This window comes from Temnothorax longispinosus, chromosome 9 (assembly GCF_030848805.1).
Source record: "Temnothorax longispinosus isolate EJ_2023e chromosome 9, Tlon_JGU_v1, whole genome shotgun sequence".
Classification (NCBI taxonomy): Eukaryota; Metazoa; Arthropoda; class Insecta; order Hymenoptera; family Formicidae; genus Temnothorax; species Temnothorax longispinosus.
The window spans coordinates 237,032-259,261 of record NC_092366.1 but is presented as its reverse complement, the minus strand read 5'-3'; the positions used below and the strand labels follow the sequence as shown (position 1 = coordinate 259,261).

The 22,230-nt window shown below is 40.9% G+C and overlaps 5 protein-coding genes and 2 non-coding genes across 12 annotated transcripts; 6 read left to right on the top strand and 1 right to left on the bottom strand.

The window, feature by feature from the left end:
- Nucleotides 1-184: 184 nt before the first annotated feature.
- LOC139819271 (odorant receptor 94b-like) lies at nucleotides 185-2,895 on the top strand. The gene is made up of 5 exons (XM_071788492.1): nucleotides 185-548; nucleotides 1,037-1,426; nucleotides 1,713-1,917; nucleotides 2,038-2,193; nucleotides 2,278-2,895. Exons 1-5 carry the CDS (start codon nucleotides 193-195, stop codon nucleotides 2,326-2,328), a joined length of 1,158 nt encoding a protein of 385 aa, XP_071644593.1. The 5' UTR covers nucleotides 185-192; the 3' UTR covers nucleotides 2,329-2,895.
- Nucleotides 2,896-4,266: 1,371 nt separating this feature from the next.
- LOC139819335 (uncharacterized) lies at nucleotides 4,267-6,869 on the top strand. The gene is made up of 4 exons (XM_071788588.1): nucleotides 4,267-5,772; nucleotides 5,881-5,925; nucleotides 6,195-6,318; nucleotides 6,663-6,869. Exons 1-4 carry the CDS (start codon nucleotides 5,633-5,635, stop codon nucleotides 6,720-6,722), a joined length of 369 nt encoding a protein of 122 aa, XP_071644689.1. The 5' UTR covers nucleotides 4,267-5,632; the 3' UTR covers nucleotides 6,723-6,869.
- A 140-nt stretch (nucleotides 6,870-7,009) lies between these two features.
- On the top strand, nucleotides 7,010-7,080 carry Trnag-gcc (transfer RNA glycine (anticodon GCC)). The gene has a single exon. It is a non-coding gene; the product is annotated as a tRNA-Gly (tRNA).
- Nucleotides 7,081-7,229: 149 nt separating this feature from the next.
- On the bottom strand, nucleotides 7,230-7,300 carry Trnag-gcc (transfer RNA glycine (anticodon GCC)). Its single transcript has one exon. It is a non-coding gene; the product is annotated as a tRNA-Gly (tRNA).
- Nucleotides 7,301-7,453: 153 nt separating this feature from the next.
- Nucleotides 7,454-8,318, top strand: LOC139819388 (V-type proton ATPase subunit D-like). Its single transcript, XM_071788688.1, has 2 exons — nucleotides 7,454-7,858; nucleotides 7,938-8,318. The coding sequence occupies exons 1-2, from the start codon at nucleotides 7,469-7,471 to the stop codon at nucleotides 8,274-8,276; spliced, it is 729 nt and encodes a 242-aa protein (XP_071644789.1). The 5' UTR covers nucleotides 7,454-7,468; the 3' UTR covers nucleotides 8,277-8,318.
- A 625-nt stretch (nucleotides 8,319-8,943) lies between these two features.
- Nucleotides 8,944-20,010, top strand: LOC139818848 (frizzled-4-like). Of its 6 annotated transcripts, none has more exons than XM_071787840.1 (8): nucleotides 8,944-9,597; nucleotides 9,699-9,926; nucleotides 10,124-10,486; nucleotides 10,744-10,987; nucleotides 11,068-11,314; nucleotides 11,530-11,782; nucleotides 16,914-17,113; nucleotides 18,767-20,010. In XM_071787840.1, the coding sequence occupies exons 3-8, from the start codon at nucleotides 10,284-10,286 to the stop codon at nucleotides 19,585-19,587; spliced, it is 1,968 nt and encodes a 655-aa protein (XP_071643941.1). In that variant the 5' UTR covers nucleotides 8,944-9,597; nucleotides 9,699-9,926; nucleotides 10,124-10,283; the 3' UTR covers nucleotides 19,588-20,010. The 6 variants fall into 6 exon arrangements, with proteins under 6 accessions (XP_071643941.1, XP_071643940.1, XP_071643939.1 ...); XM_071787839.1 differs by having other exon boundaries at nucleotides 9,686-9,926; XM_071787838.1 differs by having other exon boundaries at nucleotides 8,944-9,622.
- A 1,015-nt stretch (nucleotides 20,011-21,025) lies between these two features.
- On the top strand, nucleotides 21,026-22,136 carry LOC139818649 (nuclear nucleic acid-binding protein C1D). Its single transcript, XM_071787460.1, has 3 exons — nucleotides 21,026-21,184; nucleotides 21,310-21,689; nucleotides 21,778-22,136. Exons 2-3 carry the CDS (start codon nucleotides 21,476-21,478, stop codon nucleotides 21,996-21,998), a joined length of 435 nt encoding a protein of 144 aa, XP_071643561.1. The 5' UTR covers nucleotides 21,026-21,184; nucleotides 21,310-21,475; the 3' UTR covers nucleotides 21,999-22,136.
- The last annotated feature ends 94 nt before the right edge of the window (nucleotides 22,137-22,230 follow it).

Genomic DNA, 22,230 nt, shown 5'->3' with positions numbered 1-22,230 from the left:
CCATGGAAGTTAAAGTAATTCCTAAGTGAGAGAGAGAAAGTAAGAATATAAAATTTACGATATGAAATGTCAAGAAATGGAAACTGTGCAATATAATAGCATTCTCAGAAGAAATATTGTCTCGCAAGAAATATTTTTATCGAGATACCTTAAGATCTTCGAGACCTTTCTTCGAACTCTTAACCGCGAACGATGCATACTCTTCCCTTGTCGTTCGCGCTATTGACGTACACCGGATACTGGCGACCCGTCGACTTGACATCCGTCAAGTATTGGGCGTACATCGTTTATTCTATCGCGATGAATTTTCTACTTTACTCGTTCACGTTTTGCGGCTTGGTCGACTGCTTCATAATCGAGGATCTCGAGACGTTCATCGAGAAATTCTCGCTGTTCTTATCGGTGCTCGGCGTCAGCTGCAAGGTGACGAATCTGACGCTACATCGGGACGAGATTATCGATCTCACCGATATGCTGCTGAAGGACATCTGCATACCCAGGGATGATCGCGAAATGGATATCCAGCGACGCTTCGATCGCAGTGCGAAGTGCGTATCGTGAAATTTAACTTTACAAGAACTATGTTTGAATTTTATATTATTATTTTTGAAACGATCTTTTTAAGCGAGACAAAAATCCAAGAGAACGATTGGAGATTCGGCAATCAATGACTAAATACTTATACAAATATTTATATAAGTATTAGGATCCAATAGTTTCTATTTAAACAACACGTTCGCACAGCTCATGCTTCTCCAATCCCTGGTGAACAATTTTCTAAAAGTTTCTCATATTTTAGATTTATGAGAAAATCTGAATAAAATATGTTAAATTTCTCAGATACTTCTAAAATATTTTAGATTTTATTATTTTGTGTTTTGAAAAAATGTTTCAATTTGTATAAAAAAATCTGGGAAAATCTTAAAATCCTGAGAAAGTTTTAAAATTTTCATAAAAATTCTGATTAATAATACGAAAAATTCTGAGACATTTTTCCACTAGAGATTTTCCCAATATTTCTCCATTGTTTCTTCAGGATAATCACCATATGCTGCGAGATACTCAACGAGTCGGCCGTCTTCTTCGCCACGGTCGCGCAATTCCAGTTCTTCATCAACACTCGGACCTTACCTCTGTCTGACTGGGTGCCCTACGACATCTCGTCAACGGCCGCTTTCTGGGCGACTATGTTGCACCAGACCATCGGGTTGATGGTCTGCGCGAACGCCAGCGTCGCCCACGAGACACTCATCTCCGGTTTCATGATCCAGACCTGCGCCCAACTGGATATACTCTGCCATCGCGCTCGCACGTTGCCGGATTCGCTGCGGGAGGCCCGGAAATGCAGTACCTCGGAGAACGATCTCAAAGCGCGAGAGCAGCGACTGATCCGCGAACTCGTTCATCATCATCGCTTCGTGTACAGGTGAAGATAAGAGCTTATTCGCGCGTGAAGAAAAGGAAATAAATATATCTATATATACACTAAGAAAAAATCCAAACAAATATTTATTAGGTGGTTCCTAATAGCATTATTTACTTATTTTTTACACATATTTATTTAGAATTAGATATTTTTATTTCAATTAAATAAATATGTGTAAAAAGTAAGTAAATAATGCTATTAGGAGCCACCTAATAAAATATTTTCTTGGATTAAAATATTGTTTTCTCAGTGTATAATTGAAAGGGATAATCATATAATGGTGCAGATTCGCGGAACGCATCAATGCGGTGTTCACCATAATGATTTTCGTGCAATTCACCATAAGCTCGACGGTGCTTTGCCTCAGCATCTACAAAATGTTGACGAAGAACTTGCTGAGCCTCGAGTTCGCGTGGAGCTCGTCGTACCTCGGTTGCATGCTTATGCAGATTTATTTGTACTGCTGGTTCGGTAACGAAGTGACACTAAAGGTCAGTCATTTAAAAAATCTTGAACTTTTAAAGCCGCTATCTTCTGTAGGAATGTTTAACTTACTCGAAGCCAGTTTAGTAAACTCTTTTTAAAATTAGTTTATTCTCAAATATACATAGAGCACTGAAATCGAGAGCGCTGTTTACGAGATGGATTGGCCGATGCTTCCTGCTGATTTAATGAAGACCCTTTTGATGATAATTACGCGAGCTAAGAGACCAATCAAGATAACTAGCGGACACATAGTTACTTTGTCCAACGAATCGTTTGTGAAGGTCCGTAAGATAATATCACGGTAATATTAGCAATTGTAATAACATTTTTAATAAATCCAGCAGTTTTAATTCTCATTCTTTCAGATTATCAAAATATCTTACTCGGCGTACAACGTCCTTATACAGAGGTCTTAGTACAAGTGAAAGCAAATATTTTCTTCGATCTCGCGTTCTAAAGAAACCTGGTGGCCAACTATATTTATCTCCACGTGAATAATGAAAGTGAAAAAAAGTTTAAAAATCTGTAGTTATTTTTTTAAATATACTTATACGTATGTCTTTCGCATAAACCGAGGAGAGATATCTTCTGAGAATCATCTTTCTCTCGCACTCTCCTCACCGGCTCTGTACTCAACGTGACAGCAACAGCTCGCGAGAAGTCAGAAGTAATCACGGATAATCTCGCCAGTTTTGGAAATGGCAGTGAGATCGCGGTAAATGTGTTTCTGCTTGCACATCGCGACGTATCCCTCACCGGGTACGTCGATTACCTGGCACTTAGCGTTCTCCTCTCTGAAAATGGAACAATATTGTGCGATATTTCTCGTAACATTCTATACTTGCTCCCGTCCTACGATCTATATATTATGTATACTTATTCTATAATTTTTTTTATTCGTATTGTATATGAATGTTAAGGACTGGAAAATTATTTATATATATATATTAAAGAACTGTAAAACTCTGATTTATATATATAGTGTCTTTTCTTCACTCACGAGCAAGCTTCGATTCGTAAACCCTGAGAGAACTTCGGCTCCTACCACTGGAAGATGTACAGCCACACGTCATCCTTGTTTACGGCCGTTTTTGGATGAATCAATTTCTCCTGGAATTTTATGTCGTTTTTTTACGACAATTTTAGAACTTTACATTAACGTAATTATCGTCGCCGTTTCTCACTTGCCATACGTCCGAAAATCCAAAACGATCCTCGCTCGCATGTATATCGTTATCTACAGATGATGTATCTACTAAAATGTTATATTTTAAGATCGCAAGAATATAGATATTATAAATAATTTCTGAGATATAAATTGTGTGACTTAAAAAATGAATTTTGAATTAATTAATTTTGAACGGAATACAATCGCGTCAAATGTCTAAAATACTGCTTTAGAATCTCATATGTCACCTTTATTAGAGTTGTAATACGATTCCTTGGGCATTTCGTACAAAGCGGTCGTTGGTTTTAATCCGCCATTAACGTGATTATTGTAATACTGTTTGTAAGACTCATGACTGTGAAAACGACTCCCCAGAATAATCTAAAATAGAAAAATGCGGTTCTTTAATGCTTCATTTTTCTCCAGCGTGTTCTTAATTCTCCTTTATCGGTGCAATATTCTATATCTCGATAATGTCGCGATTAATAACTTCAAAATTGCATTTCGTTTTTTAGAAAAGAAAACAATTGATTACATATGATTTATCTCAAATGGGATCACTGTATTATATTTTATTGTCTCATTTATAAACATTACTTGTCATTTTTTATAAGGCGTATATTCTACCTATGAATATCATTTATTCCACCCCTATAAATAAATGGGGGATAAATGGCAAATAGGATATATGACAAAAATGCAAAGGTCTCTAAAAGTTTATTTTTGTTAAATAAAGAATAAATATTTTATATTTCTAATTTTTTTGTAGTAGTAAACAGTATAAAGTTTTTATTGGTATAATTTATTTGCCTTAAACATATTAAATAGTACTCAATAAATTAAGTTTTTCTTAGGTCCGGCGTATATATCGGAGTTACCCTATATGTTATTTAAACAGTTATAAGAATGCAAATTTAATTTAGTTTTGCAATCTGCCATTATATTCCGTTAAACCTGTATCACACTACGGATAGGGATTGAAATTGGATTAAAATTTAACTACTAAAAATAAAAAGAATTAATCTCAAGTTTAGTAAACTTTGATCTGATCGGTCAAATATTAATCTAATCTCAATCCTTATCCGTATTATAGTCTGATACGGACTTTAGCAGATCCTGTTATAAGTCTGCTGGCACTCTGCCGACTTTGTAACAGACACTTTGCAAAATGTATTTTTGAAAGATTTGGCCGTCTATCTCTTCGCACATGATCTCTTGTGCCCGTAACCGTTAAGAAAAAGCCTTTTCGAGATTTATGCTTTCAAGGGATTAGGATCCACGCACTAAGTAATGACACGCCGTACTTTAGAGTATACTTATACACCATGAGATTCCAAAGCGATCTGCCGATCTTGTCGTTACTTATATATTAATTAATCGGGAAGAAAGGATTATAGTGACCCTGGCCGGAGTTACATATCATACTCCATTTCTAAATCATCTTTTGAATCGTCTTTTGCTTATTCAGCTTCTGGGAGCTTGACCACGACTTACTTACTTGGTTTTAATTACGATTCTCTTTGCAATAATTTATCTTTCCTTTTATTCTTTTATTTAGTAATTATTTAATCTTTCATAAACTGAATGCCAGAACACCCGAGCATCAAAGTTTTCCAGGTAATTCTTTAGCTAATTTATATATATCTCTCTCTCGCTCTCTCGCTTTCTCGCTTTTTCGCTCGCTCTCTCGCTCTCTCGCTTTCTCGCTCTCTTGCTTTTTCGCTCTTTTTTTTCCTCTTTATCTCTTCCTCCTGTTCTTATTCTTTTTAAAAAAAACAAGTCTCTTTTTCTGACAAATAAATCTCAAATAATCCCTCAGCCTCAACTTTACTTTCTATTACAGAATGGAGACCACGAGGTATTCGATCAGGAAGATGAATGAACTAACAAGAGAGGTTTATGTAATTTTTATTTCGCTTGTCTTCAGCGGAGTGGAATTGGGGACTGCGATAAAGACAAGGACGTCAAGGACAAAGAAGAAGAGGCAGAAGCATGGCACGACAAGAATAATTCAATATTAAAACCTCTGTAATAATTAAAGATAAATGTGCACACCAAATTATTAAAAAAATTAATGAATCTCACAAATTATTTAAAAAATAAATATGAATAATAAGTAATTTGATAATATTTATACGAATATTTATATACTTCTCATTGGCTTCGCCAGACGAATTCACATTGCAGTCATTTAATCTTGATTAAGTGTTTGCTTCATTAATTGTAATTTACAGAGAGAAATAAAATGCTATGCAAAATAGAGAATTATAATTTTTGGAATAATTTTGCAACTGTCCTGTTTATTATAGTATATACTGTTCGTAAAAGATATTTTACATTTTAAAATAGATTCTACAATGATGCATTACGCTAATATACTTTCACTATTCTACTAAATAGAGCGTACCATCCGAAAAAAAGTCGTAAGGCGTAGAGACCATAATTTCTCCTATTCAATACGCGTTCAGTACTTGGCATTCATTCAACGAGACGTCAACGGGTTGCTTACTTTCTCACATTGCAAGTTTCAAAGTAATATACTAGATTTAACAATGCAAACGAAATATAATTACAATTTACTTTTGGCACAAATCGCAACGTTAATACTTGTCGTAAATTCTGTCACGGCCAATTTACTGGAAAAACTTACAGAAATGGCTTTAACAAGTAAGTATCGTGTCACGAGTGAATCGTGATTCTATATTGTGCGTCATATTATAATATTATATATATATATGAATTTGTTTTATATTTAATTACAATTAAATTTACAAATTGCGAATAAAGAAGAGACCTCAAGACAGGAAAGAACAGAGGATATTTTGTCGATGGGGCAATACTTCCAGTGAGTAAAGACCTCTTTAAACGATTTATACCTGGCTCTCAGATTTTAGGATAGAATTCTATTTATAACTTTATATGTCGTGTACTTTTAAATGTTTTTCGTTTTATCCGCCCAACAGTTTAAATAGAATCCTAAATTCTAACATGAATTGTAGATTGTTTAAAGTAAGTTTAATATAATAATATAAAGTTTAATATAATAATATTTATTCTCAAAATGACAAAAAATGGTAAATGTACTTTCGATGACGTTCATCTTATGTGATGTAGAGACATATTTTCGGAACATCTGGCACCTCTTAAAGTTGAATTTGGTCATGTCTGTGAGAATCCTACTGAATGGGAACAAAGATTCGAACGAAAAGATTTTGACAATAATCGTTATAGCGGCAAGGTACGCACACCTTTTGTATTTAACGATTATACATATAAGTATATAATATAAGAATATTATTCACTTGTACACATATAATGCCATTTATGCGGGGTCTACAATGCGAGTCGTGGGTCGTGAATCGTAGGAAATGGACCACGCGCAATCGAATTTGAGGAGAATAGGAGCATTGTAGACCTAGCATTATATAATCATCATATTTTATACGTAAACGTTATTCTATATTTCACATCTTAGAACGTCTTAGAACACTCTATCGTTAATCAAAGTAACATCTTGAATATTGATCGATTTATTAACATATCTATTTAAATGTAATTTATTTATAGTTTGTTACATTTTAGGTGAAATGGGGTAACAAAAATGGAGAGTACGGCGAACAGTATTGGGATTTGAATCATTAACTTTGGTAGAGGCTAAATATTAATAAACAAACATGGATAATCTGTTTAATAAAAATTCATCGTTTGAAATTGTTTTCATAATTTATTTCAATAAGATAACCGTCGGCAGATGGTAATTTTGTAAACACGTTTGTCAACAATAAATGGTTTAAAATATTATACGCGGTTTTCTATCTTGAAATTTAAATTACCGTTTTTAGATATGATAAATTGTTGAAAGCGGTCGTTTAGAAAACGAGAACGTGGTATTAATGTGAAAATACTAAAGCTATGAGAGTCACGCATGAGCATCGGTGGTTCAGTGGTAGAATGCTCGCCTGCCACGCGGGCGGCCCGGGTTCGATTCCCGGCCGATGCAACTTTATTTTTGTCCATGCGCGAACGATCTATAATCATTCAAGAAAGAGAGGACGTGTTTTAATTTTTTTAATATGTTTCCTATATATTTTTTATATATATTTTAGATATAAATTTTACCAAAAAGAAAAGAAAAGAAAAAAATTAAGTTGCATCGGCCGGGAATCGAACCCGGGCCGCCCGCGTGGCAGGCGAGCATTCTACCACTGAACCACCGATGCTCATGTGTGAAGGTCTATATCTTTCTGTATTACGTGAATACAGTTGACGACACAGCGATACCTACAGTTAAAATTGAAAATCGTAATCTTTTTCGTTATGAAAAAATTGATAAAACTGATCGTCATAATTCACGCGTACGATGGAGTCGTCGAAAGAACGAAAGAATCATGGAGATCGTAGACAGACTGGCGGTTTTCCCGACGTCCAGTTCGTACACGAATGTGAAATGCCGCTTGATCTGCGCCCGCAGGGGACGCGATCTCCTCGCGAAACGGGTCGACGGTCTCTTAATCCGATTTCGCGCGATCACGGGGCAGTTACTCAAGAGCAAATCTCAACTCGGCCAAGTTATGAGGGACGCGGCCTTCTCGTTGGTCGAAGTCACGTACGCGACAGGTGGGGTGAACGAGCTGGTCCTGCAGGCGGTCGACAAGGCCAAGACCAAGGTGCAATCCAGACAGGAGATGATCGGTGGAATTCGACTATGGATCTACGAGTCTTTCCGTAGCGGCGCCGATCCCTTCGAGTTTGCCGGATTAGCTAGAGGCGGTCAACAAGTGCGTGCCGCACGCGCCATACATGTTATTCGCTGTCAGTACGTCGCGCAAAGTAAAACCGCTCGATATATGTCAGCAGGTAGCTAGACTAAAGATAAATTACGGGAAGGCGATCGATCTGCTGGTCGACGTGGCGTCGTTGCAGCGCAATTTCCAGATCCTCGATCGGGCAGTCAGGGCGACGAGACGTCGCTTAAACGCTCTCCGACACGTCATTATACCGCGGTTGGAACGGACCCTCGCCTACATCGTCACCGAGCTCGACGAATACGAGCGGGAGGACGTCTATCGCCTTAAGAAGATACGGGAATGGAAGACGAAGCGGCGACATCACGATCATCTGGACGGACGCGTCTCTCACGATTTCACTCGGAGCGCCAACGTCCTCGACGACACGGACGAGGATCTTCTGTTTTAATATGTTTAATTATACCAAGAAAATACAGGCCGTAAAGCCAGTCTTGACTGCTATTCAAACATCGGGATATAATGATAATGAGAACGTGACCTTCCCTCCCTCCTAATCTACTCTTGACCCTTGACGGATCTCGTATAGGTGTAACAGCTGCGCTGAAACGGGAGAAACCTCTTTTCGCGTTAAAATTCCAACTTGCTAGACATTTTACGTCCAATTTTTACATATATATATCAAACAGTAAGGTCTCTTAAAATGTCGATCATTTCTTTTATATACAAAAATGAGTTTCCTTGCTATTTGCTACGCGCTTTTGCTTATATATAACCGCTCATATTTAAGAAATATATCCTCTCTCTCTCTCTCTTTCTCGTCATAAATTATATTATACATATACGCGTATGTAAAGTGTCAAATATAAAAATAATTCCGCATATCGCACATCGCATATAGTGCAGTGCATAGCAAACGCGGAGTAATCAATCAGAATCGGTCGAATCAATCGCCACACGGAGACGGAGAAGTGGAGTTAGTGGAGAAGGCGCGGGGCGCGGACGAGTCTGTATTTGTAAGAGCACGACGGAAATCCTCAAATCCCTGCTGATGGAGACTCGGCTGGCTTGGAGGAGAGGGAAAGGCAGGCCCGCCGCCTGCCGCCAGAGAAGGCCCTGTAAAGAAGCGAACACAACACAAGCGAAAGAAAGATGGAGGGGAGGTCAGGAATAAACAGACGTCACGCTAGGTGACGCTAGGGCGCGATGCGCGAGCGCGATCCGTTCCGTGGGCGAGGGTGGAGGGCGGAGGGCGACGGCGAGCGTTTTCAGCCGGTTTCAGCTTCAGCGTTTAATGGTTTAGTCGCCCGTAAACCTTCGACGAGGGAGGATAGCGCGTTCGGGCCGGTCATTATGTTCGCGATTAACTTGCGTTAAATGATCGCACGCGATGATGATGATCCGCCCGAAGGATCGTTGTAGTTATTGTAGTACGCGCGATCGCCTTCCGTGATTGGCCGACATGTGGCGTGGCGTTTCTACGTGAGAGTGAGAACGCGACCGATTAAGTATGCGGCCGCCTTTGTGATCGTCGATCGTCCGCTTGTACTACCTTCGCGTTCGAAAAATCACGCTCCCGCTGATTGCTGAATCGTGGATCGTTATTGATCATTGCTGCTTGTGTGCGTGCGTGCGTGCATGCATGCATGCATGCATGCGTGCGGGTGTGCGTGCGTGCGTAACGTACGTGCGCATGTGCTCGCGTAAACATGGTTTTGGTTTGTTCCGCAACGTCGCAAACTGCTCCTTCTCAGGGGCCGGAAAGAAACGAGGTCCGTTTCAACAAAGTTGTATAAAGTAAAGTTTATTTATACTTTATCTTTAAAATATATTTCTACGTTCTGAATTATTAAATTGAAGTGTATGCGTGCAGTGCGTGTGTCGCGTGTGTGAACGTTCATCGAGTCGCGTTGAAATCTGATTGTCGGTTGTTGGAAACCAAGACCGAATCTACCCTGGAGAAAGACAAAGACTCCGGTTAACGTGATCTCATTTAACCGAGGCGCAAGTTGATTATTATAAACTGCTCGTTAAGTCGAGATTGAATTTGACGGCTCGCTTTAGATAAAGCTGTGGACAGGACCGTACGTATGACAAGAAAGTGAGTCCAGTTAAATGAAAACAAAATTAAATCTTTATGCACGCTCTGTCTCGATGCATGCGTGATGCGTCTCTGTATTTTAAATTTTCACCTTTTTAATTCTGACTAGACAGATTTCAATTAAAATCAAGTTTATAACAATCTTGATAAAAATGATTACTTCTATATATTCCATGTCGTACGTTTTACTTTTTTAGAGTTTCTAATTGAAATTTTCGTATGAGAGCAGAGAGAGAGAGAGAGATGCACGATCCCGATCCCGATCCCGGCAAGTCGCTCGATCGACGGCGCGTGGCGAGTGACATACACTGAAAATTTCACGTGACGTTTACGACAGCGATTTGGAAAACGTGGAAAATGCGTTGGATATTGTTGCCGTTGTTGACGTTGGTGCGGGCGATATGGTGCGCGCACGGCGCCTGCGAACCGATCAGAATCGAGATGTGCCGTGGCCTCGGCTACAACGTCACTGTTATGCCGAATCTAGTTGGTCACGAGATTCAAGGGGACGCCGATTTTACTTTACAAACATTCAGCCCGCTCATTCAATACGGATGCAGGTAAATGCGCTTTCTTCGCATTCGCCTAAATTCTTCTGTCGTTTATCGTAATCGTATAATAATATAAAGCGATTTTCTTTGCTTTATGTTTATAATAATAAAATAAATATAATACGTGACAGAACCACGTTGGGCTTATCGGCCTTTCATTATTTATATCAGCTGATTTTGTTCTATTACTATCTATATATATTACAGATATATTTTTTATTTAATAATAATAATAATTTTTGCATTTTGTTCGTACGTTGTTACAGCGCGCAATTGCACCTGTTTTTGTGTTCGGTGTACGCCCCGATGTGTACCGAGAAAGTCCCCGCACCTATCGGCCCATGTCGAGGTCTATGCGAGCAAGTACGGGCTCGCTGTTTCCCGGTTCTTCAGGGATTCGGCTTTCCCTGGCCCGCCGCGTTGAACTGCTCCAAGTTTCCACCGGAGAACAATCACCAGCACATGTGCATGGAAGGACCGGGCGAGCCAGGACCGGCTAATCCTATCCAGGTATTTTAGCGACGATTCTGCCGCGATGATATGATTAACGAACGTGTCACTCGACTAAATATCGTCGTTCGTTTATCCAGGCGGTGAGCACCAGCAACGGACCCTGGGGCTGCTCCTGGTATGCCAAGTCTGGATTGTACATCTTCCTAAATCGCTCTGGAAGATGCGCCGCCGCTTGTGACGCCGATATCCTCTGGTCTCAGAAGGACAAGAGGCTCGCGGAAGCCTGGATGGCCGTGTTCGCGACGGTATGCCTGGTCTCCGTCGCGATCGCTATCCTGACACTTTTGAAGCCGCGCAAACGACCTATATTAACCACTACCGCAGGTAAGACTCTTGCAAACTGAAAAGAGAACTCGCAACACGTGTTATTCTCTGCGTTAACTTTGAATTTCGAATATTCAATCTTTCAATCTCGAGAACTTGGAATATTGCCGTTTGATCGATATTTCGAATCTCGTTTTTTCACCCTATCGGATTTAATTAAATTCTCAAAGATATAGGCTTTTAAAAAATGACAAAGATAATATATTCGCTTACAGAGCGGGCGATAGTCTTCTTGACGATCTGTCATGCGGCAGTCGCAATTGGCTACGTGATTCGATTGGCTGCCGGCCGGCTAAACGTCGCCTGCACTCCTGCGATTCCGTTACATCCTCAGGATCAAGCTGTCTTGGCTCAGCAGCAACAACAACAACAACAGCAACAGTATCTAACGCAAGACGGTTTAGCTAATCCGTATTGCGCCGTCGTCTTTTTACTACTCTACTATTTCGGAAACGCAGCGATCGTTTGGTAAGTTTGTTTGAAACATTTCTTTTGCATCATTTCAAGATGATTAATGATCGTAAACTCTTCGTCTGGATAACGATTACATCTCCTTGAAATCTTTTAGTTTATCGTATTTATAATATCAACAACGCGGAATGTTGGTGTATTTGGCGTTGATCCAATGTCGTTTGGCGAAGAAAGAATTTCAGCAAGTTTTGTTTATCGCTATTACTAGATTTTAATTACGCAGGTGCAAGAATCGGATGATCCTCGCGTAACATGTTTCAAAGTTGTCGGGTGTTGCAAAGCGCCTTGTTGCACTCGCCTCGGTGCGGCGAGACTGCATCGTCCGAGGTAGGGATAACAATCTGGCAACAGTGTTGACTCCCCTCGTGCCGCTAACGAGCCTCTGACTCCCATCTCGTCCCATCCCATCTCATCCCGTTTATACTGAGAGGCTCATCTTAACGCGTCTAACGGGTGGCATAAGCAAAAAAATCGTCCGTTCGCCCGTGTTTGTTCCGATAATTCAATGTTACATTGCATCGTAGAAAATAGACTTGCACTCGAAAGTTTTAACGTGTCTTATAAAAAAAATATATACTTTTAACGCGACATAGACGTATATATTTTTAGATTTAGAAAATATATATATATATATATATATAATTTCACGGTGCACAAAGAGAGACATTGCGCGATTTTGAAATTCTAATTACATTCGTGTTACGAAGGGAAAGCTTATTTGTAAATTGGATTATTCTTCGATTCTTGTTTTCATCAAATTTTCGATATCTGCATACTCGATTTCAGAATCTTTAAATTTTTCGACATCTAAATTCACTGCCACCTGTAATCCTGAGATTTTTATCCATACTTATATATTTTTCGGAATCTTTCAGTTTCTTTGCATTCATAAATGTTTTCTCGGATAAACGAGGGTCACCCAGTATATGAGGTGGGTCGAGAGGAACCTTGTTGCCAGATATGCATGGAGTCAATGGCATTCCATCTTAGAGAAAGCAAGTTGCTTGAGAAGGAGAAAGAAAGTGCGAGAAAAGCAGAACGAGAAAGAGAGAGGAGAACGGGAAGGTAAAGGAGATGGACGAAACAACGCGACGCTTCAGACCAAAAAACAAGATGATTCACAATATATGAATACACGTTGCGGTTGCGCGTGTGCAAACGAGTTTTGAAAAATCGATCGTCTTGTCGTGGATTTTCAAATTTATCTAAACATTTGTTTGCAAATTCAACTATATAAATGTTGAAACGTCGTTTCACGCAGTTGTCTTTATCGATCTTTGTCAATTTTGAATCGATATAGTTTACCTATTTTGCATTTCGTATACTTTCGAGAAGAGCTCATTGAAAAGTATCAAGTTTTAAATGAAAAATCGGATCTTGGCGATGGAGCCGATGGGTTAAGACCCATCGCAAAGATCCGACCCTGAACTCGAAGCCCGAATACTTTTGTGCGCCGTGGTGTAGCGAACTCTATACCGTATGGCCATAATTTACATCGAAAGAGCCGATAAACATCGCGCCCCACGGACACGAAACCACGGAGCCGTGCACCATGGACCCGTAGGGCCTTGCAGTCCTAGCCACGCATTGTCCTGTCTCGCCCCTTCCACCACGTCCCTTTTCGCGTTATTCCTGTAACATGTGTCAAGTTTACGCGAAAAGCAACGAGTTTTAGACTCGAGATTTCTAGCGGATAAAAAAGAAATTACAATTTGTTCTCATAAAATTCTCGAATTTGTGAGCTCTGTTTTTATTAGAACTACGCCAAGAATTCATGGATTAATTAAAAAAAATTCTTGGATTTTTTTATTTTTTATTTATGTGTCTTTTCTTCACGATTGTAAGATCGATTGCTAACGAAACATTTTGTGTTAAATAATAAAACTGAAAAATCAAAATGTACATGAAAACACAAATTCATAAATTCTGAAATTAAAAAATTGTTCAATTCGAAAATGCAAGAAACAATCAGAGGCAAGAGTCTGTTAGAATCTCTCGCCCCAAAGAATCGAATCGATAATCGGCGGTGCTACGCCATTGACAGAGAAGATCGTACGGCCCCATGGTGGTAGGTAATCCGGCAGTTTCGTGTTTCCGTTTCTCTCTTTTCTCTCCCTCCTTCGTTCCTCACCTCTGTTCGCCCTGCTCCAAGAGTTTGACGGCCGTCTCAAGAACGAGGGAAAAAGGACGAGTCGAAAGAAGGGCTCGAGGAAAGAGCTGATCCATCATCTCTCTCTCTGAACCCAGGGCCCAACCCGGGCCTTAAGCTTAAGGACCCGGATCCGAGAATTTCTCGATAATTTATCCGAGATAAGAGCTCCACCGACGACTACGCAGCCAGTGGGAACCATCGGGAAGGGGCCATCCGGCTAAGGCTAAACTGGCTTAAGCGCTAAAGGATTCCGATAACAAGCCGCCAGCGTTATCTGGTGCGTTCGTTCGTTCGTTTCGAAGTTGACAAAACAACGCTGCGCTTCCCACCTTTTTATAACACATATAAATACGATTGATATATCGCAAAGTATACTTTAGACTTACAATTAGTTGTTAGACGATCTACAATTCGAATCGAAAGTATATATAAATGTAATCTTATTCCATTTATAAAATTTTATGTTGTTTAATACAGTGTTTACTACACAGCACATAAATAAAATTAAGTAAAATTTTGTTGCAAAATATAAATCAATTAAAGTTGATTCAACAAGTAAATTTAGAACGTAGTCGCGAGAGGTACGTGCCTCGACAGGCTTTTCCCACCTACGTCAATCTTTTTCGGGGTAAGTCGCGTACGTCGCATGTCGCATAGCGAACCTTTCCACGCGAGTGAACGTTCATCGACGTCAACCTTTCGCGAATCGCGAATTGATCACGAGAGAAGACCGAGCGAGTCCGAGAAAAAGAGAAGAGGACGGAGAAGAAACCAAGTGGAGTGGGAACGGGAAGGGACGAGAGCGAGAGAGAAGCATCGTCGGGTATAGGGGTCCCGCGGGGTATATAATCAGCGAGATGAGATGAGAGGGGCACTAGCTACCTCTTGTTTGTTTTGTTAGTTAGCGAGTCGTTAGGTAGTCTCTCTTCTTTGCCCTCCTCCCGCGTCCGAGTCCGACGTTGCACGGAAACTGCGAGTGGTCGACCACCCAGCCGTGTAGCAGCGCGGTCACGAGGAGAGAGAGAGAAGAATCTCATAATAAGGCCACGACTAATCGGCCTTATTACGCATACTTTGACAAGATCAAGCTCGTTACTTCTTATTAATCGTGCCTGCGTCGATCGACGTCGCTAGGACTCGGAAACGCCGAGCAAACTCATCCTTTTCTTTTCCTTTTTTTTTTTTGCTAGTGCGATTCTCTCGCTAAACGCCTAAACTTCCATTCGATTCGGTGTTGAGCCCGTGACTCGCGAAGCGATCGCATCATCCCGCAAGGTGTTAACCGTCCCTTGATTTTGTTTTCTTTCCCTTTTTATCGACGTTCCACGAGTATAATCGCGTCGGGCGCGTCGCGTCACTCCATTCATCACCGCGCGACCGGAATTCGGTGGGTAAGTTTTTGTTTTTCCAATGGCAATGCGATAAATTTCGGGAGGGAATTAGCGAATCTGCCAAATCTCCTCGCTTGGTCGCGTTAATCCAACCCCTTCGTTCCACAATTTCAGACTCGGTTGCCTGGCGACGAGTCCTTCGATGAAGATATCAAATTCAACGTTCGCCCGAAACCTTTCTCGATCGCTTCGCATCTTTCGTACGAGAGCGATAATACCTGGAAAACGGCACCGTCTGAAAATATATTTATTAAAAAAGATAAATCCTGATTTTCTCTGTTCACCGTGTTATTTCACCATGTTACGGCAAAGGTGCAAGGGCTACCTGTTGGGAGGTGGTGATCTGTGGATCGTGTAGATGCGCGCCAAGAGACACGGCTACCGTTGTTCACTCGGTAAATACCAGCGGCGGCAAACACACTCGAGGAGGTTGACTGCCTACGCCTTCGCCTTCGCCTTCGCCTTCGGAGAGACGAGGCTTTCGGTAGCCTCGTCTCGGGACTCGGGACGCGATTCAACCTGAAAAGAATTTATTCTTTATAAATAGACACGAGATCTTTTTTTTATATCGCTTTACCTCCCAGCTAATTTTTTAATATCGCGTCAGTCGTTCGTTATAATATATTGTCAAATTCTAATTGTAGAGATATATTAAGCATTTTATCTCAATAGTCAATTCCAAAGGACGCGATTACGTTTGCACAATGGATTTCGCGCGACAAGACAAGTCTCGGTACGACGCGTAGTAAATCGTCCGCGACGAGACTTGGAGAGCAGCGAATCGAGATCGGGCGACTCGCTGAGAACCGTTTCGGTGCCTGGAACGAACAATGGTTCAGCGGTGCGTGCCGGTCTGGTCTGGTCTGGTCTCGCGTGAGACAGAACGCGCCTTTCTTCGTCCTCGCGCTTCTCGCAGCAGCGTCGAGCAGTCGAGCACCCTGCACCACGTGCAATGTGCAACGTGCAACCGCGCACGGTATCACGCCGCACGCCGCCTATAATCCGTTCTCCCCAGCAACCAGTTCGCAGTTCGTCGAGAGAGCGGTTGCGGTGAAAAGCCGACTAATTAATCACGCGAGTCTCTCTCTCTCTCTCCCTCTCTCTTTCTTCGACAAGATCGAAAAGCAGCGCGAACAGGTCAAACGAGGCGCAAACACTTACACGGCCGCCTCGCGTCACTCCGTCTCGCTCTCATGCTCCTTCACTCCTTCTACCGCCTGGCTGCAGTGGCTGCTCTCTCGACTCCTCTCGTTCCTTTCTTCCTTTCTTCCTTCCTTCCTCTTCTTTTATTTATTCGAGCTGCAAACTCGCAGGGCCGTACAATCGATTCGAGGAAGCTCCTGCCTCGGAACGCGATCGAAAACTCTACGTCCATCGGCCATCGGCAGACTTTGTCTCTCCTTGCTTACTAAATTACTAAATTACATCTTGCGCTTTTTACATATATCTTAATGTACTTTTGATATTGTTATTTTCAAAATCGTAGAATCTAAGGAATCTAAGCTAACGAATCGCTTCGGCGAACAACATATCGAGTCTCTCTTTCTCTTTGTCTTCGTGCTATTCGATACGATTTGGATCGCAGGTGGGTCGTGATATGCGCCTGGTGGTGCATAATGGCCAGAAAATGGACGAGGACGAGGACGGCCGGCAACTACAAGGAGGATAGTTTCGGACCGCAGCAGGGATTCTCAACCGTCGGTGCCGTCGCGGCCTGGGGCCTCCCCGCCGCGCACACTATTGCCGTTCTGGTCACGCGGGATGTCGACGCCGACGAGTTGACCGGTAAGTCCTGTTAGATCTAGTTCCACACCTCAATGGGAATTTTACGAAATCGTGGATCACACACAGCGAAGCTGACATTTTCCTTGCGCTTACCTTTACGGCCTTACGCTAACGCCGCTTCGTTTGCGCTCGTGGACATTGACTTTCGAGCTGATCGTTGGATCGTTGGATCCTTTGGTCTACGCAGGGCTAATGGCGCGCGATATTAAAACTCGCGTTGGTGAGCCTCTAAGAAGAATGCCCGGAGCAGTTTTACGGCCACGCCTCGTTATACCGTTTGTTTTATGAGGTTGCGCCATTGGCGTAGTTGGATGTTAGATCTTCGGAATCCTTCGTCCCTTTCTAGTCTTCGACAATTTGGTTTTTTTTTCTTACTTCCACCCATCTCTCTGCCTATCTTTATCTGTCCTTGCCTTTTTCTGACCTTCTCTCCATCCATCTCAATTCGATCGAGTGGTCCAGTTGAGGCTATTTTATGCTAATACGCGCCGTTCTCTCTCGTGTTTATGTTTCCGATAAGTTATGCTCGAGAACGACCAGTCGAGACTAGCATTTTTTAATTAAACCGGCTCGGAGCGTAGCGCTTCAATTATTCGTGCCATCATTATATTTACTCTTGGATGTGCATGTAAATACGGATAATACAAATAAATGTAGCACCCCGCGAATTAACTTTGGTAATAATATTAGGAAATATTATTTTATATACTCTAAACTCATTTTACGATTATCAAAATTTCTCACAGTCGTCACACGCTCGATGTTCATCACCGTGGACGTGGACAGTAGAGAAAAAAATGAAATTGGGTCGATCCAGGTGATTCGCGCGGATCCCGGATCGCGGAAGGAATGTCAGCGATGCGCTCCACCGTCGGGGTATCAGACCTGCCCAGATCTGCCGCATTCTCCCTCATGAAAGAAAAATTTTCCCGGCACGTGAGAAGCCGGACCGAAATTCTTCACGCTCGTGTTTTCGTTGTACGCGAGTTATTTTTTCCTTATTATTCAGATATCCAAATGTATATATTGCGAGAGATTAGATATCGGAGAATGTGTGCTTGGAAAAAGTTCCTCAAAGTTACTTAGGTACACGACTTGTTGCTGAATTCTCCGTTCTCTCTCCTACTCACGCAATCCAGTCAATTTGCATGCTGACTGTATTTCGAGAAGTTACAGAGTCATTCGTGCGTACACATAAAGAAATGAGCTTGGGTAGTCGAGTTCCTTTCTCTGTCTCTCTTTTAACGGGTAACATTCAATGCAAATACCTTCAAAGTTGAAACTCGCCTCGCAACTTGTCACTGGTCCATCGATAGGACCAAGAACTCCTTCGAACCTTTGCATAAAAAATTTTTGTCTGATGTTCCTTCTTATTACTATAGTTATATATATATATATATATATATATATATATATATATATATATATATATATATTATATATATATCATGCGACAATTAGATAACGAAACGTTTAGTTTTGTACCGCAATTGCAATTTTAATTTCAAATTATATGTCCTATCAGATTCCAAGCTGATGTCCTTTCCGATCCTTTTCTCCGTTTTATAATACTCCGTATAGGTTACTTTATGTATCTATATAATAAACAGTTTATGAAATATTTTGCAGCAAGATGTTTACTTTCTGTTGCAGCAAGTTGTTTCGTCGGTCAGCAGAACGCGCATTCCTTGCTCGTGTTAGTGCTGGCGCCGCAATTCGTCTACCTATCGTTCGGCGCAACGTTCCTTTTAATTGGCTTGGCGACATTGGTGTTACCACGACGGCCGGCGGTGACGCCGACGTCGGCGTCGATGTCGACGTCGACATCGACGTCGTCGTCCTCGTCGACGGCGGCGGCGGCGGCGGCCGCGGCGGTTTTAACGGCGCTAACGGCGTCCCACGCGAATCCGCTGATGCGGCCGCAGCGCGAGATCCCCGGCAAATCGTCCCCGGCTGAGATTCACCGACGGCAAAAGCAGCTGTTGACTCGCGTCGGCATATTCGGCTGCCTTTACGCCATCCTGACAATTTGCCTCGCCAGCACGACCTTCTACGAATGGTGGGGCAGGGAGACGTGGCTTCGAGCCCCGGAACCGTCAACGGCGCCGCGCATTCCCGCTCGGCCTCTCCTACAGTTTTTCGTCTTGCGCGTAGTGGTGACCCTCGGGGCCGGCGTTATGGCCGCCGCGTGGATCTGGTGGCCGGAAGTGACGAGCGCGTGCCGAAAGCTGCCCCACTGTAAGCAACCACCGCACAAGTGCCATCCGGTGCCCGTCGTGCACTGTTACAACGCTGCCACCGCCAGCAGTCCCATACCTCATCAGATTCATCATCTCGCTCATCTCACACCGCCGCAACATCCTCTGTTGCATCAACACGCGACGATAGTGAATTCGCAGATGCCACACAGAAATCATAAGAAGCATCGGAAACACCGAAAGCATTATCATTCGGGTAGCGAGACGCAAGTTTGAACGATAGTCACGCAAACGTGTCGCAATGCAAATATTGCAATAGTTTGTTGTTCATTTTTTATGTATATGTACCTAGTGCCTTACGTATCTTGGATATGACCCTGATGATAGCCGGTCATTTCTGATCTTATCCGACCTAGGTAGTCTTAGAATTTCATCCAGAGCCAACGATAACACGTAGCATCTGAATTGTTGCGCGCAACGATCTTGAATGTAAGCTCGGACTGCGAATTGCGAACACCGCCCATAGAAACGATACAAATGTAATGTATTTGCCTGCCAACTTTTTTACGTAATTTTTACACATAAAATCATCCATTCTAAGTTATTTAGCATCTTAATTAATGGCCATACACGTTAGTTCGATAATATAATTGTTCATTAATGCGTCTCTTTCAATTTTGTTTCATATTGTAGTTGTAACACGATACATAAATTTAATTGCATTTCTCTCCAATTTGTAAATAGATCCGCGTGCCAAAGTCCTGTAGAACTTAATATCCTCGTCGCAGGATAACATAAAATTTTAAATCGCGTCGCGCTGAACAACAAGCGATCTTAACGTTCTCGCTTTCGTTCTTGTAGATTTATTGGAAGATTTATGTATTTTGTATCAGTGACATCAGCGTTGCCGTGATATAGCGCGTAGCGCGTCTCCTGTGCCTGTGTAATGTGTATACGCCACTGAATTTATCCGCCCAAGCATTCGTGGGTACGAGAGAACGGTCGATGCTAAATTTAAACCTCGAAGAATCGTGGAATAGGGGCGGAGGGGAAGAATACGTTTGTTTCGATCTCCGTCCTCCTACGTCGTGCAACGCCATGATCGTGTAAACTGTAAACGCATTTATATGTACATACATACGTATAGGCTGCGTTCCGATATTCACTGTCAGTACTGAAAATTTTAAGTTTACGTGTCGTAAACTCGTAAACTATAGATTTTCACTACTGATAGTGAATAGCGGAACGCAACCACAGATACAGAATACTGCGTATAATAATTATAGGATGATCGCACTTAATTCTGTGATGTACAATTTCTAGCGGTGCGATTTTCATATGCAACTTTAACCGTTGTTAGGAAATAAATTTGACTCGTAAAATGTCAATTTTCTTTCATTATTAGCACACTTCTTTATTCCCTTGTAGATAATAACAAATTTTAATTTTATAAAAAAATACATATATATATATATATATTATATATATATTTATTTCTCATATAGTATTTATTCATATATGTATTCATATATGTATTTCTCATATATGTATCAAATGTATTTATTTCTCATATATATATATATATATATATATATATATATATATATATATGATGAGAAATAAATACATTTGATTATTAAAACAACAGATTATTTAAACTGATCGTTAATGTAATATATAATACAGATGTTATAAAAACATTTATATGTTATAAATTATAAATACATTCATATGTGTGTATATATTTCTATTCAATTAATTATGTATAAAAATAACGAGATTCTTTGTTTAGCCAGTTATCCTAGCCATCCTAGATCCTAGGTTATGTTGTAAGAGAGCGAGAAAGAGAATGCATGCAGCACACAGAAGTCAGGTGAGAAGTTGAACAATTGAGAAAAATAGTGATATTATGTATCATATGAACGAACGGATATTGATCTATATTGAAAAATATTGAAGAAGAAGATGATGAAAAGATTGTTGTATTTATTTCAACAGAGAGAAGACGAAGACTAGGAAGATTTGATAAAAATTGAGGTTATGTATAGTTGGTTGTGAAACGAAAGGACAAAACGTTACTTGAAATATAATATATTATCGAATATTATATATTAAGAAAAAGAACAACTCGAACGTTTTATACCGCTAAATTGACGAAAGAAGCATGGATTCTGAGTTCGAGGAACTTTCGCACGACACAAACATACGTGCTAGACTGAAGCAGTTCAGCGAAGCAGCCTTCAAGATCCAAGATATGGTGGAATTGGCCAGCGATCCTGCACTGTTCGATAAACTTTCCAAGCCAGATAAAATTAAATACAACTTGCTGTTATCCTATAGTCTCAATAGTTTATTCTGGATGCACTTGAGAGCCGAAGGTATGCGAGACGTGTAACTTTCAAAATATAAGTTAAATAGCTAATTTACATTTACATTTGTACTTATTATTATTATGAATATGTGTAGGGATCGATCCATCAAACCATCGAATCAGATCAGAAAATGAGAGACTGAAGAGAGCGATGGTACGAGCTAAACAAATCAGCGATAAGAATACACTTATGCCGCGGATCAACAAAGATGCTGCTAAAAGATTTGTAAGAAATAGCTTGTGGGAATTGAAGCAAAAAAAACACAAGAGCACGGAGGAGAAAATTGAAGAAGCTGAAAAATCTCCAACTTTATAAATACTCTATTATATGTATATTTTATATTTATATAAGATCTAAACCTACTCCCTACATATGCGTTTCCTACCTTCTTGCTTTTATTTGTTGCTACAATTAATATTTTCATATGATTATTTATTAAAGAAGTAAGGTTTATTTTGCGACGTTTAAATTATTAAATGGATGATAAAAAGTAAGAGAAATCTAGGAAGGATGCCTCTGCCGCTAATATGGACTATGGACGTGCCAA

Excerpts from the sequence above, each read along its gene's own strand:
- LOC139819271 (XM_071788492.1), top strand. The coding sequence starts at position 193 with ATGCATACTCTTCCCTTGTCGTTCGCGCTATTGACGTACACCGGATAC. Across the intron at positions 549-1,036 it reads CGCTTCGATCGCAGTGCGAA|GATAATCACCATATGCTGCG; the intron begins GTGCGTATCGTG and ends TTGTTTCTTCAG. Across the intron at positions 1,427-1,712 it reads CATCATCGCTTCGTGTACAG|ATTCGCGGAACGCATCAATG; the intron begins GTGAAGATAAGA and ends ATAATGGTGCAG.
- LOC139819335 (XM_071788588.1), top strand. The coding sequence starts at position 5,633 with ATGCAAACGAAATATAATTACAATTTACTTTTGGCACAAATCGCAACG. Across the intron at positions 5,773-5,880 it reads TATCGTGTCACGAGTGAATC|ACAGGAAAGAACAGAGGATA; the intron begins GTGATTCTATAT and ends AGAGACCTCAAG. Across the intron at positions 6,319-6,662 it reads ATAATCGTTATAGCGGCAAG|GTGAAATGGGGTAACAAAAA; the intron begins GTACGCACACCT and ends GTTACATTTTAG.
- LOC139819388 (XM_071788688.1), top strand. The coding sequence starts at position 7,469 with ATGGAGATCGTAGACAGACTGGCGGTTTTCCCGACGTCCAGTTCGTAC. Across the intron at positions 7,859-7,937 it reads TAGCTAGAGGCGGTCAACAA|GTAGCTAGACTAAAGATAAA; the intron begins GTGCGTGCCGCA and ends ATATGTCAGCAG.
- LOC139818848 (XM_071787840.1), top strand. The coding sequence starts at position 10,284 with ATGCGTTGGATATTGTTGCCGTTGTTGACGTTGGTGCGGGCGATATGG. Across the intron at positions 10,487-10,743 it reads CTCATTCAATACGGATGCAG|CGCGCAATTGCACCTGTTTT; the intron begins GTAAATGCGCTT and ends ACGTTGTTACAG. Across the intron at positions 10,988-11,067 it reads GACCGGCTAATCCTATCCAG|GCGGTGAGCACCAGCAACGG; the intron begins GTATTTTAGCGA and ends TCGTTTATCCAG.
- LOC139818649 (XM_071787460.1), top strand. The coding sequence starts at position 21,476 with ATGGATTCTGAGTTCGAGGAACTTTCGCACGACACAAACATACGTGCT. Across the intron at positions 21,690-21,777 it reads GATGCACTTGAGAGCCGAAG|GGATCGATCCATCAAACCAT; the intron begins GTATGCGAGACG and ends GAATATGTGTAG.